Source organism: Electrona antarctica (assembly GCF_951216825.1).
Source record: "Electrona antarctica genome assembly, chromosome: 23".
NCBI classification, from domain to species: Eukaryota; Metazoa; Chordata; class Actinopteri; order Myctophiformes; family Myctophidae; genus Electrona; species Electrona antarctica.
In genome coordinates, this window is record NC_136804.1 from 16,365,848 (window position 1) to 16,378,853 (window position 13,006).

Sequence of the window (13,006 nt, forward strand, 5' to 3'; positions counted from 1 at the left end):
TGAGATGCACTGGAGCAGGCTGAACCTGGTGCTTCTTTCTGTTTGCCTTGTTATGAGTCCTGCTCCTGAGATGCACTGGAGCAGGCTGAACCTGGTGCTTCTTTCTGTTTGCCTTGTTATGAGTCCTGCTCCTGAGATGCACTGGAGCAGGCTGAACCTGGTGCTTCTTTCTGTTTGCCTTGTTGTGAGTCCTGCTCCTGAGATGCACTGGACCAGGCTGAACCTGGTGCTTCTTTCTGTTTGCCTTGTTGTGAGTGCTGCTCCTGAGATGCACTGGAGCAGGCTGAACCTGGTGCTTCTTTCTGTTTGCCTTGTTGTGAGTGCTGCTCCTGAGATGCACTGGACCAGGCTGAACCTGGATTTAGGTGCTGCGGAACCCCATTTTTCTAAAGCAGTGGTTTTCAACCCTTTTCATATCAAGGTCCATTATTTTTTTCCCCATTTGAGCCACGGACCACCATTTGATGAGTCTCTCAGACCCAAGACTTTGATGTTGAATATGTTGTTGTCGTTGGCTTAAGATTTTGTCCACAATTCCATGCTGTATTGATGTGGTATCATAAGATAGACAACAGGCAAAGGATCAAAATAATTATTCTACATTCTCTAATTGTGTAAGACTTCTTGTAAAGTAAGTAATGCAGATGTTTAACAATAATTTTACTCTCTTGAGAGCTTAAAATGAAACCAAATGGACCCTTTAACGCTCTCAAGAGTTAATGAAGGGTCCATTTGGTTACCAACTCTCCATCATTCTCCATATATTAACCAGCTGGGGACCAAATGGAACCACCTCAAGGACCACTGGTGGTCCCCGGACCACTGGTTAAAAACCACTGTTGTCATTGGGACCTTGAAAAGGCGTTTCAGGTCAACAAAACTATATATATAGGGTAATGAATATACCGGTATCTATATCTGCATTCTACATTCTCTTTCATTAAACAATACACCCATGGTTCTTTTTCTCCATTAGCCCTTCAGCTGCGGGCTTCCCATTTTAAACCCAGTGTTTGTGCACAAATAATTACACATGCTAAATAATACAGCGATTTGCATTAAATTAAATTCACTTGAGAGCCTGTGCGTGCGTGCGAGCGATCGTTTGGATGGGGAAGGAGCTTGGCAATTAAGCCCACAAGCTACGGCCAAGAGGATTTGATTCACGTTGCTCTTGTAATGTACACCTCACTTTTGTTGTTGTCGCCATTGATTTTGCTCCTGTTGCCAATTCCTTTCACTGTCCATTTCGGGTGCTGCTGAGAAACTTTGCTCGTGTTTCCACTGGGCCTTAAGATGGATGTACAACCAATATGTGTTGCTGTTTATCTGCATTGCCTCTGTGATTGACAAGAGTGCTTTATACTTGCTGAGAGCAGTGGTTCTCCAAGTGTCGCCTGGGGACCACCTAGCACTGTAAATACTGTACTGATCGGCTATTTGAAAATAGGCGATCTGCAATCTCACAACACGTCGCACCGTGATGCATTGTGAGCTTGTAAATCTATTTAAAAGAAATCTTGAACTTTTTTAAATATATGTTTTAAACATATATCTTCTTGTAATATGGGAGTTGAGAGTTTAGATTATACAGAGATTATGAGATTATACACTTTATTAATCACTGAATGGTTAAGGTGTTGCAGCAACAAAAACAATACACCAAACACCATCTCAACCATACACCATAGAGTATTTCCCTTTGCTCTTTATTTGCTATCTTATTTATTATGTATTTTTTTGGAGGGAGGGACATCTGTTGTGCAATGTGGAAGCAATGTGTTTCCTACAGGAAAGGGTGTGTGTGTGGACGAGTGTGGACTTTCAAAAAGGAAATTTAAATTCCACTTGGGGAGAGACATACGTACTATCGCTGGCGGAACACATTAGCCTCTCTTGACAGGTGGCGGTGTTAGATGAGTGTTTGTTGTCACTGGGCATGCTTCCCTGATAGCGCTGAAGGTTGCTCCCACCGGCCGGCCGGCCTGCCTGCCAGCCTGCCAATCAGCCCTATCAGGCTGAGTGGCTGTCAGAAAGTCACTCAGCCAGCTACTGAGATATTAGCAGCCTCATCACTCACTTCTTCACTCAGTCAAGTGCTATGCAGGGCAGACGGCAGCGCACCGTTCAGTTAAGTCAGTGACGCAAGTCGGAAACGACTTTTAGTTTTATCTACTGATCTCAAGTCTGTCAGTCAAACAGATGGTCATTCCGTCTGTCGAGCGTGCCGGCAGTGAGTTTTTTTCCCATCAACAACAGATCCGAATTTCAGTCAATTGAAAAGCATCGCAGTCAGTCAGAGAGATCTGAGCCATTGATCACAGACAGACAGACTGCTCTTCAGACAAAGCAACAACCCAAACACCGGCGTGTCGATAACTCATCTAGGCAGACATGCCGCCAGCCATGACGGGCCAGCAAGCCAATCACTAAGAGGCTTCTTTTATAGTTATTTGGGTCAGCCAATGTAGCATAGCCGTGCTTGTGAGATGGCTCCTGGCTATCTAAAACACGATGATAGGACTGTTTCCCGGCGAAGAGTGCAGTGATGAGGACAGGCTGGGAGAACGATAACAGAAGTTACAGTCATACTAATGTGAAGAGAGAGCCTCGGAGAGTTTTAAATGAGGGAGAGACGTTAGAGGAATTTATAGATACAACACTTTGTGCTGACAGAAGTGTTAACGTTACAGCGATATAATTCAGCAGACCCGCGGCTTCCCACACTGTGTACTCAATACTCATATAGTGCCGTATCTCTCATTTATCAAAGCGGACCAACGGCTGTCCGTGGATTGAATTATAATACGCCAAGGAAGGAAAAAAACAAAACTGAAATAATCTTTATCTCAATATGAATAGATGTCTGCAGTTGCAGTTGCAGTTGGAGTTCTTCCTAGACTTCCACCTGAGAATTCAAACACATCCTCCTGCTGTATAAGCTTTAAAACTGTTGTAAAGTACGTCAAGAACATTTATCGAAAGTTATTTATCCAATTATTGAGGGGTGTGCGAGTGTAGCCTTTTGTCCCCAGAAGGAATTGGGCGGGCGTCAGCAGGAGAATGTTGAATACTCTAATCCATACCTGTGGTCATTAATCATTATGCACTATGTCAAAAACTCAGGGCTCTTTTTTTTTTAGAAAACTTGGATTAATGATGCTGCTTCCATCTGACATGGACCAAACTGCACTGACTGGCCTAAGGGGGGTGTAACAGCAATTTACATAAAGCTTGGAACAAGCAAATCTACCTCACCTTGAGCAATGAAATGTTGCACTTTTATTCAATCTGTTGTGAGGAATGGAATGGAATAATCTTCCATTATGGTCAACAAGTTACCTTCATATATCGTTGCTGATGTCCAAAACCGTTTCTTTATTATTTTATAAACGTTTTTAAATAGTGTAAATAGCAGATCGGCAAGCCTACCGTGTGTCGCGATGCGGCACGTAAACGTCTATCTATTATTTTCACTGCTATTGTGTGACAAAAAATATACATAAAAAGGTTAAATATGGAGATAAGAGGTTTCTGCTCAACAGTGACGAAACATCTCTACTTCATTCATTCCTCCACAGCTCCACGGCACATACCTCATATTAAACATCTCTACTTCATTCATTCCTCCACAGCTCCACGGCACATACCTCATATTAAACATCTCTACTTCATTCATTCCTCCACAGCTCCACGGCACATACCTCATATTAAACATCTCTACTTCATTCATTCCTCCACAGCTCCACGGCACATACCTCATATTAAACATCTCTACTTCATTCATTCCTCCACAGCTCCACGGCACATACCTCATATTAAACATCTCTACTTCATTCATTCCTCCACAGCTCCACGGCACATACCTCATATTAAACATCTCTACTTCATTCATTCCTCCACAGCTCCACGGCACATACCTCATATTAAACATCTCTACTTCATTCATTCCTCCACAGCTCCACGGCACATACCTCATATTAAACATCTCTACTTCATTCATTCCTCCACAGCTCCACGGCACATACCTCATATTAAACATCTCTACTTCATTCATTCCTCCACAGCTCCACGGCACATACCTCATATTAAACATCTCTACTTCATTCATTCCTCCACAGCTCCACGGCACATACCTCATATTAAACATCTCTACTTCATTCATTCCTCCACAGCTCCACGGCACATACCTCATATTAAACATCTCTACTTCATTCATTCCTCCACAGCTCCACGGCACATACCTCATATTAAACATCTCTACTTCATTCATTCCTCCACAGCTCCACGGCACATACCTCATATTAAACATCTCTACTTCATTCATTCCTCCACAGCTCCACGGCACATACCTCATATTAAACATCTCTACTTCATTCATTCCTCCACAGCTCCACGGCACATACCTCATATTAAACATCTCTACTTCATTCATTCCTCCACAGCTCCACGGCACATACCTCATATTAAACATCTCTACTTCATTCATTCCTCCACAGCTCCACGGCACATACCTCATATTAAACATCTCTACTTCATTCATTCCTCCACAGCTCCACGGCACATACCTCATATTAAACATCTCTACTTCATTCATTCCTCCACAGCTCCACGGCACATACCTCATATTAAACATCTCTACTTCATTCATTCCTCCACAGCTCCACGGCACATACCTCATATTAAACATCTCTACTTCATTCATTCCTCCACAGCTCCACGGCACATACCTCATATTAAACATCTCTACTTCATTCATTCCTCCACAGCTCCACGGCACATACCTCATATTAAACATCTCTACTTCATTCATTCCTCCACAGCTCCACGGCACATACCTCATATTAAACATCTCTACTTCATTCATTCCTCCACAGCTCCACGGCACATACCTCATATTAAACATCTCTACTTCATTCATTCCTCCACAGCTCCACGGCACATACCTCATATTAAACATCTCTACTTCATTCATTCCTCCACAGCTCCACGGCACATACCTCATATTAAACATCTCTACTTCATTCATTCCTCCACAGCTCCACGGCACATACCTCATATTAAACATCTCTACTTCATTCATTCCTCCACAGCTCCACGGCACATACCTCATATTAAACATCTCTACTTCATTCATTCCTCCACAGCTCCACGGCACATACCTCATATTAAACATCTCTACTTCATTCATTCCTCCACAGCTCCACGGCACATACCTCATATTAAACATCTCTACTTCATTCATTCCTCCACAGCTCCACGGCACATACCTCATATTAAACATCTCTACTTCATTCATTCCTCCACAGCTCCACGGCACATACCTCATATTAAATATTAATTGTTTGAGAACACAAAATAGCCTCCGTATTGATCGTTGAGACCGACCCAAACCTTTAAGTCCAGGTCAATTTGATTGTTTCGATTTCTCCACTACCGTCTCCTATAGTCATTAGCGCCTCTGGCCTCACTTTGACCTCGGGGAGGAAAACCTTGCACTGACTTTGATATATCATTCCCACTTCAATTCTCTAGACTTGGTAGACTTGGTTTGTTCTGTACTTGGGACAGTCGTCCGTCCCCCCTCCCCACCAAATCTCTTGTACAAAAATAGCTTAATTATTTTGTTTAATGTTGGGTATGCCAAATAAATATTTTGTAACACTTTACTAAAGGTAGGGTAAGTGATTCTCCAGGTCTCCAGGTCTCTCCAGTTCTTTATTTTTTTTTAACATTGTTTTTGTGGCTTTCGCCTTTATTTTATATTCTTTTATGGAGGGACAGACAGTAGGCTGACAGGAAATGGGGAGAGAGATGGGGGGAAGACATGCAGTAAAGGCCATCGGGATCGGGAGTCGAACCCGCGGCACACTGCCAGACTGGATTACCAGCCAAGGTCCCTGGACCACTGAGCCATGGCCCAGGCCTCCAGTTCTTTATTAAACAGAAAATCTATTTTCAGCTTGGGACACCAATTTTATCCAATCAGGATAGAGCACTCAGACAGGATACAGATTAAGGTTAAATTGGAAGTGATGCCTGCACAAAGAGAATTGGGCCACCTACCTGAAAATGTATTTTCTGTTCATTAAAGAGCAGGAGAGATGCGAAGACCCATGTTACTGATATAAACACTGATAGTGTGACGTATTACTATTGCACGCACACACGCACCTCCACCTCTATATATTTGTTTAAATACGACAACCTCTGTGGGCGGAGCTGCCTGCCACATACACACGTGTGAACTGAACAAAGCAGTTTGCTGCTCTGTGCCTAACTGTGTGACAGATTTTCAAACAGTCATTTTACACATTACCAGTTCACAGCAGAGCAGAGTCAACAGTCCATTAGATTGTTTTTCGTTAGATTGGAAGCAAGTAGATGTTCACGTCGGGTCCTCAGGATTAATCAAGGAAACCACTGCTGTCCAGTTGCTCTTGCTGTTCTCAGTTCAGGTTGTTTCTTTTATAATCACAGTGGTCAGGCTTTGATACAGAGTGTAGTGTCACAGTGTGCATTCTTGTTGGCTGTTGTAGTCAATATGTAGGTCCTAATAATACTTATACAAGGCTGTAAAGTCAAGAATTAGAAGTATCTGTTGTGTCGCGCTGGAAGGCAATGTTGCCATGTCTGGCTATTACAAGCGACTTGGGCTTGTTTTCATATAAGTAACTTGCAGGGGAGATGTGGTTGACTTGACCAATGGTTCATGTGAAGGGCCCTCAGATTAATATGTTGTTAAAAGGATTGGTGTTGTTGAAACGTTTTCATAAATATTCAAGGCAATTTCTGTGACTTGTTTTCGTGGACCTGGCCCAGGTTTTGCTTTTCCTGTAACTCAATGCAGTCAGAAGGAACGGCATATTCATGTTGTAAATTGAGTTTGATCAGAGCAATAGAAGAGTGGAGAGTCTTCTGTCCAGAGCATCATGTGCCTAGGGCAGAGCTCCAAGACCGTTTCAATGCCTGTGTGCTTAGCTGGAGGAAATTAATAACCTACAGTATATTGGCAAATTATTCATGCTAAATGATCTATCAATCTAATTGTTTCTGCTGTTAAAAACTATGATTTAATTGGATGATGAGATGAGCTGATTGTGACAATAGGGTCAATATAATTGGAGGAAATAAATAAATGATTTAAACAAATCAGAAAAAACAGGTCTGATATGGTATGGATGCGTGGATTATAGGCATAATGATGCTTATCCGACATCTCAGAAATATGGGAAGTGTTAACTTCTAACATTCACACCATTTGTTACATTACAGACACCAATTTGTCATTTTGTAAACAAAAGGGCAGAGCCATGGGCTGTCCTTTTATAAGGAGGGGGAGGGACTAGGACAAGTGGGTGGTCTTAAAGGAGGAGGCGGAGGGACTGGATCAGGTGGGTGGTGCTAAGGTTAAACTCACGCATACCTAATGAACTGGTGGGTGTGTCCACATAAAACCATCATTTTAACAAATACTGTACACTTTTTTGAAAAAAATATACCTCCTTATATAACAATAACACCTGATGATCATGTTTAAGGGTGGAAAAAAATCTTTAACAATGAATACTTTCAGAACGTTTGGTTTGATCCAACAACTTATAAGACTTAATAACACTTGGTTATAATTTTGCATAACAACTTATAACAAAGACACTGTATAACTGGCTACGTTATGGCAGTTATAATGTGCTGTTCCGCTGTGCTTATAATGCATTATGACCAGAACTTATAATACTTCATAAACCTTGTTATAAGTCGTTGTGCATAATTATAAACATTTATGGCGAGTGCTATGAAGCATTACAAGTGCATATAATGCATACAAAATGTGACTGAAATACATTATTGATCCAACCTTATGACATTGTATTATTAATTAATTAATCAGAGAATAGATAGTAGTAGTAGAAGACCTATTTGACAGTTGTGGAAACATAACTGCCTTTCTTGATGCATTAACGAGCATCAGCTGGACACACACACACACACACACACACACACACACACACACACACACACACACACACACACACACACACACACACACACACACACACACACACACACACACACACACACACACACACACACACACACACACACACACACACACAGTCTCATTTCTCTCCGCCCTTGAATATGATGGAATATGATTGAGGATTACTATGATTATGGTAAACTAAGCTCACATTTGATATCACACACACCATACCTGTAACTTTCACTTTCACTAGCCCCCCTAAAAATATATTTTTTTGACAGGGGTTGATGAGGGCTCGTGGGCCAGAAAAGGCCTACAAGCCGCCTATTGGGGAACCGGCCTGGCATAATACATTTTGAGAGTGTGCCAGACAGCTCAGTTCAGGACTAGAGGGAAACAACACGCTCCTCTCCTCTCCTCTCTCCACCTCCTCTCCTCTCCTCTCCTCTCCTCTCCTCTCCTCTCCTCTCCTCTCCTCTCCTCTCCTCTCCTCTCCTCTCCTCTCCTCTCCTCTCCTCTCCTCTCCCCAACTGTCAGGATGAATTATGTACGGTGCTGGGTCCCTGACTCCCAGCGAGGTGCGTACATGTCTCTCTAACACCCCCCCCCTCCCAACCTGTTTTGACACGTCTGTCCCTTTCATTTCCCAAACTCAAACTGGGGGGGGGGGGGGGGGGGGGGGGGGCTGGACTTTTGGTCCCCAGGTTGCAAGCTAATAAGGCAGCGAAGTGGCGGCTGTTGTGCAGTGAGTGGCCCTACGGCAGTGGTTCTCAAACTTTCCGTGATCCCCAAAATGATGTGTATTTGGCTGCGGACCCCCATCTCAAACATATGATGTGACAGGGACCTCCAGAAGCAAAGATTTGAGTTAAAGATGTTCGCTCTAAATTCTAAAAAACATAATACATGTTTGCAAACATTTTGAAATAAATAAAAAAATAGCAGATCTAAAAGCTCACGGCACAAAGTGACATGCTATGAGCTTGTATTATGCTATTGTTGAATAGCCTGAGCCAAAGTATAACCCCCACCCCCTGGTGGACCCCGAATCCCACTGGAATGCGGGAATTTATCAATATCACTTCAGTTAAACCACTTCTATACTTGATAAAAACGGACCTGACTTGCACTGTGTACTTGGCGAGTTCTTTTCGATCTACATTTTGCCAAAAATGACAGATCTACAAGCTCACAATGGGTCCCAGCACGGCATGCTGTGAGCTTGTAGATCTGCTACTTTGTGGCGAATGTTCCCACCAGAATATGGACGCTGGGGTTCAAGTGGTTCAACGTCAAGTATAAAGTTTAAATCTGTCCTAATGGAAATGGATATATTCTCCAAGTTTCCCTTGTGACATACTGTATCTTAGGCAGAAATATTTATATAATTACATACCGTAATATGAAACAAATGTAAGGTACTTCAAATAACAATGTACAAATTTCAGGGGTGCCGTGGATGGAAAAAGTTATTTACATTCACAAAAAGTTGGAGAACCACTGGTCTCTACTTCGACCCAAGTACTGGAGTTGCGAGTGCTTTGTCCACTATGTATAGGATGGACTTTTCTCTGTTGTGTTTTTGGATACTCTCTGCTCCCTAAATTCTCCTCTCAGACCCTCTCCTCCTTTTCCCACCTCTCGTTTAACTTTAAATAGCATACAGTGTACAAAAACTTTTTATTTTATATTTAGCTCTTCTGTGATCTTCTTTTTACACTGTACAATTCCCTCTTGTCTCGAGCCGATGTATGAGGCACATACTGTACAGGATATAGGCCAGAGTGCTAGCAGAATTATTATTCAATATAAACTCTCTCTCTTTCTCTCAGTGGTGGACTGGTGGCCGTGTCCACAGAGGATATCATGTCCATAGCACCCACAGTGTGGATATCATGTCCATAGCACCCACAGTGTGGATATCATGTCCATAGCACTCATAGTGGATATCATGTCCATATACATGTACTGTAGCACTCAAACATCCTGTCATCTGCAGTTTATTAGCACAACTATGTAAACATGAACCTCTCATGGTTGTAGGTTGTTGGTTGACTCAACATCGGGTTGTAAATGATCTGGTTGTCACATAGTATCAGGACCAGCTCAGTGGCCTGGTGGTCAGAGTGTCTGCCCTGAGACTGCACAAAAACTAAAAGCCGGGTTTCGAGAGGGCTGAAGCGCGTGCAACGCATGCAACTTGTAAATGAGCTTATAGATTGTCTCTTTTCAAGAATGTGAAAAATGTCTTTGACATGAACATTTTTGAGAAGCACAGATATAAACTATTGACTCTCTCCCGTCTCTCTGCAGTCATCCGTGCACCCACCCAGGGATTGACTGTCTGTCTCTCTCTCTCTCTCTCTCTCTCCTGTCTCTCTGCAGTCTTCCTTTCACCCACCCAGGGACTGACTGTCTCTCTCTCTCTGCAGTCATCCTTGCACCCACCCAGGGAATGACTGTCTCTCTCTCTCTCCTGTCTCTCTGCAGTCATCCTTGCACCCACCCAGGGACTGACTGTCTCTCTCTCTCTCTCTCTCCTGTCTCTCTGCAGTCATCCTTTCACCCACCCAGGGACTGACTGTCTCTCTCTCTCCTGTCTCTCTGCAGTCATCCTTTCACCCACCCAGGGACTGACTGTCTCTCTCTCTCTCTCTCCTGTCTCTCTGCAGTCATCCTTTCACCCACCCAGGGACTGACTGTCTCTCTCTCTCCTGTCTCTCTGCAGTCATCCTTTCACCCACCCAGGGACTGACTGTCTCTCTCTCTCTCTCTCCTGTCTCTCTGCAGTCATCCTTTCACCCACCCAGGGACTGACTGTCTCTCTCTCTCCTGTCTCTCTGCAGTCATCCTTTCACCCACCCAGGGACTGACTGTCTCTCTCTCTCTCTCTCTCTCTGCAGTCATCCTTTCACCCACCCAGGGACTGACTGTCTCTCTCTCTCCTGTCTCTCTGCAGTCATCCTTTCACCCACCCAGGGACTGACTGTCTCTCTCTCTCTCTCTGCAGTCATCCTTGCACCCAATGACTGACTGTCTCTCTCTCTCTCCTGTCTCTCTGCAGTCATCCTTTCACCCACCCAGGGACTGACTGTCTCTCTCTCCCTCTCTCCTGTCTCTCTGCAGTCATCCTGGCCCCCAGGGACTGCTCCGACTACAACGCGTTGGACCAGAGGAAGAACGGCGTGTACAACGTGACGCCGGACCACCGCAACGGAACCTTCCAGGTAGAGGGACTATATGAAATGTCCATGTCATCATTATTGTGGCCCAAAAATGATTTTGCGATTAAACGATGTTGTCCCCCGATAATCAAATGTATGCTTAAAACTCTTCCACTTTTGTGAATGAACTTGAACCCCAGCGTTCATAATCTGTGGGGTACATTAGCCAAAAATATGACCCTTTTTTTGGCAAATATATTTTACGTAGGCCTACATAAAAAAGTATCAGGTCCGGTGCATGACGAGGAGAATTTCATGATAAAAATCTCTGCGATATGACTATTGAGAGCGTTTTCTAAATCGCGATTAGAGATGGGACGATATGAAATGTAAATCTCACGATTATTGTGGTAAAAAATAATTGCGATTAGCCATATTATCGCCATAATCAAAATATACTTCAAACTTAAAATACCACTTTTGTTAACGACTTGAACCCCAATCATCCCTATTCCGGGGAGAACAAAAACAGCCGATCTACCTCAGCGCAGTGAGCTTGTAGATCTGCTATTTTTGGCAAACCAATTTGTGTAGAGTGAAATAAGACCGTAGCAAGTGCGCTCCTAAACAGGTCAGTTTTATCAACTATAGAGGGTTTAAAAAGTGCTACTGAATTTGCAGCTGCATTTAAATCTCTGTGATACGAATATTGTGGTCCACTACTTCAGGTGTTCTGTGACATGGAGTCGTTCGGTGGCGGCTGGACCGTGGTCCAGCAGCGGCTCAATGGATCCGTCAGCTTCAACCGCACCTGGGCCGAGTACAAGAAGGGCTTCGGAGACTTCAGGTTTGTGTGAGAGGGTTGACGGTCCCTCTGGAGGGCTTTCTGTGTTTTTAGTTTTTTCAAAATAAGGCTCTTCACTGAAAAAACAACAGTGGTGGAATAATTAATTCATGAATACCTGGAACTTTCAAATGAAATAGCAAAAATAGCAGTTCTCGTAGATCAGCTGTTTTCTACTGTTACGACGAAGTAGAAAATGGGGCTTATAATTACACTAATCGATTTAGTCTGTTATATAAATAGATTTTTTTCCTGTGTCGATTCGTATAAAGCTGTCTCGAGCCGCGAGAGGCACCACCAAGCGAGTGCCAGATGTTGTGAAGCCGACCCGTAAGACGCCCGAATGTCAAGTGCTGCATGCAGTCAAATCCGCCGCCGTTTCTTTGGTGTGAGAATGCATTGCAAAAGGAGTTGATCCCAGTCACTGTTTGTTTCGTCAATGACTATGACGAAAAACGTTTGTCAACTACCTTTTTTCACTGACGAAAAATAAATTAAAACTATAAATGAAAACTAAGCTATGATAAAAACTATACATGTTGTCAATTACGTCATAATTGGTAGAACTAAAGACAAGTCATTTTATGGATGGTTGCGCGTGGGTGTCACACTCGGAAAAGAGTTGATCTACAACTTCAGAACGCGCTTGTCGATCTTCGGTGTAGCATTAGGACCCCATTAAGGCCTGCAAAAATGTAATTTCAGTTTAAATTAACTGTATTTAGTCGGCAAAATGTTGTTCAGATGACAAACATATGACTAAAACTGAATGGAATAATATTCAAAAGACAACTAAAACTGCATCAACTACTGTCAAAGTGAACACTGAGTGTTGGGTCGTACGTTGCATTCCAAAAACACATCTTCTCTCCACACTTTGAGCTCAGAATCAGCTAACAAGTCACTGTCCTCCTTTCACCTCTCCTTAAATTACCCTCTCCTCCGCGCTAGCTAGGTGTGTGAATTCCATCTGGGAAACGACCAAGCGCAGTGATATATTAGCTTATAACTTCC

General features: G+C 43.1%; 2 protein-coding genes across 2 annotated transcripts in view; one reads left to right on the forward strand and one right to left on the reverse strand.

Moving 5' to 3' along the window:
* ccdc146 (coiled-coil domain containing 146) overlaps positions 1 to 13,006 on the reverse strand; it is a 163,355-nt gene that overhangs the window by 137,659 nt on the left and 12,690 nt on the right. The gene's annotated exons all lie outside the window — the stretch shown is intronic.
* fgl2a (fibrinogen-like 2a) overlaps positions 1 to 13,006 on the forward strand; it is a 28,265-nt gene that overhangs the window by 10,771 nt on the left and 4,488 nt on the right. Inside the window, exons 3-4 of the mRNA XM_079494062.1 lie at positions 11,111 to 11,211; positions 11,877 to 11,995. Coding sequence (XP_079350188.1) covers positions 11,111 to 11,211; positions 11,877 to 11,995 — 220 coding nt within the window. The remainder of the gene's footprint in view (positions 1 to 11,110; positions 11,212 to 11,876; positions 11,996 to 13,006) is intronic.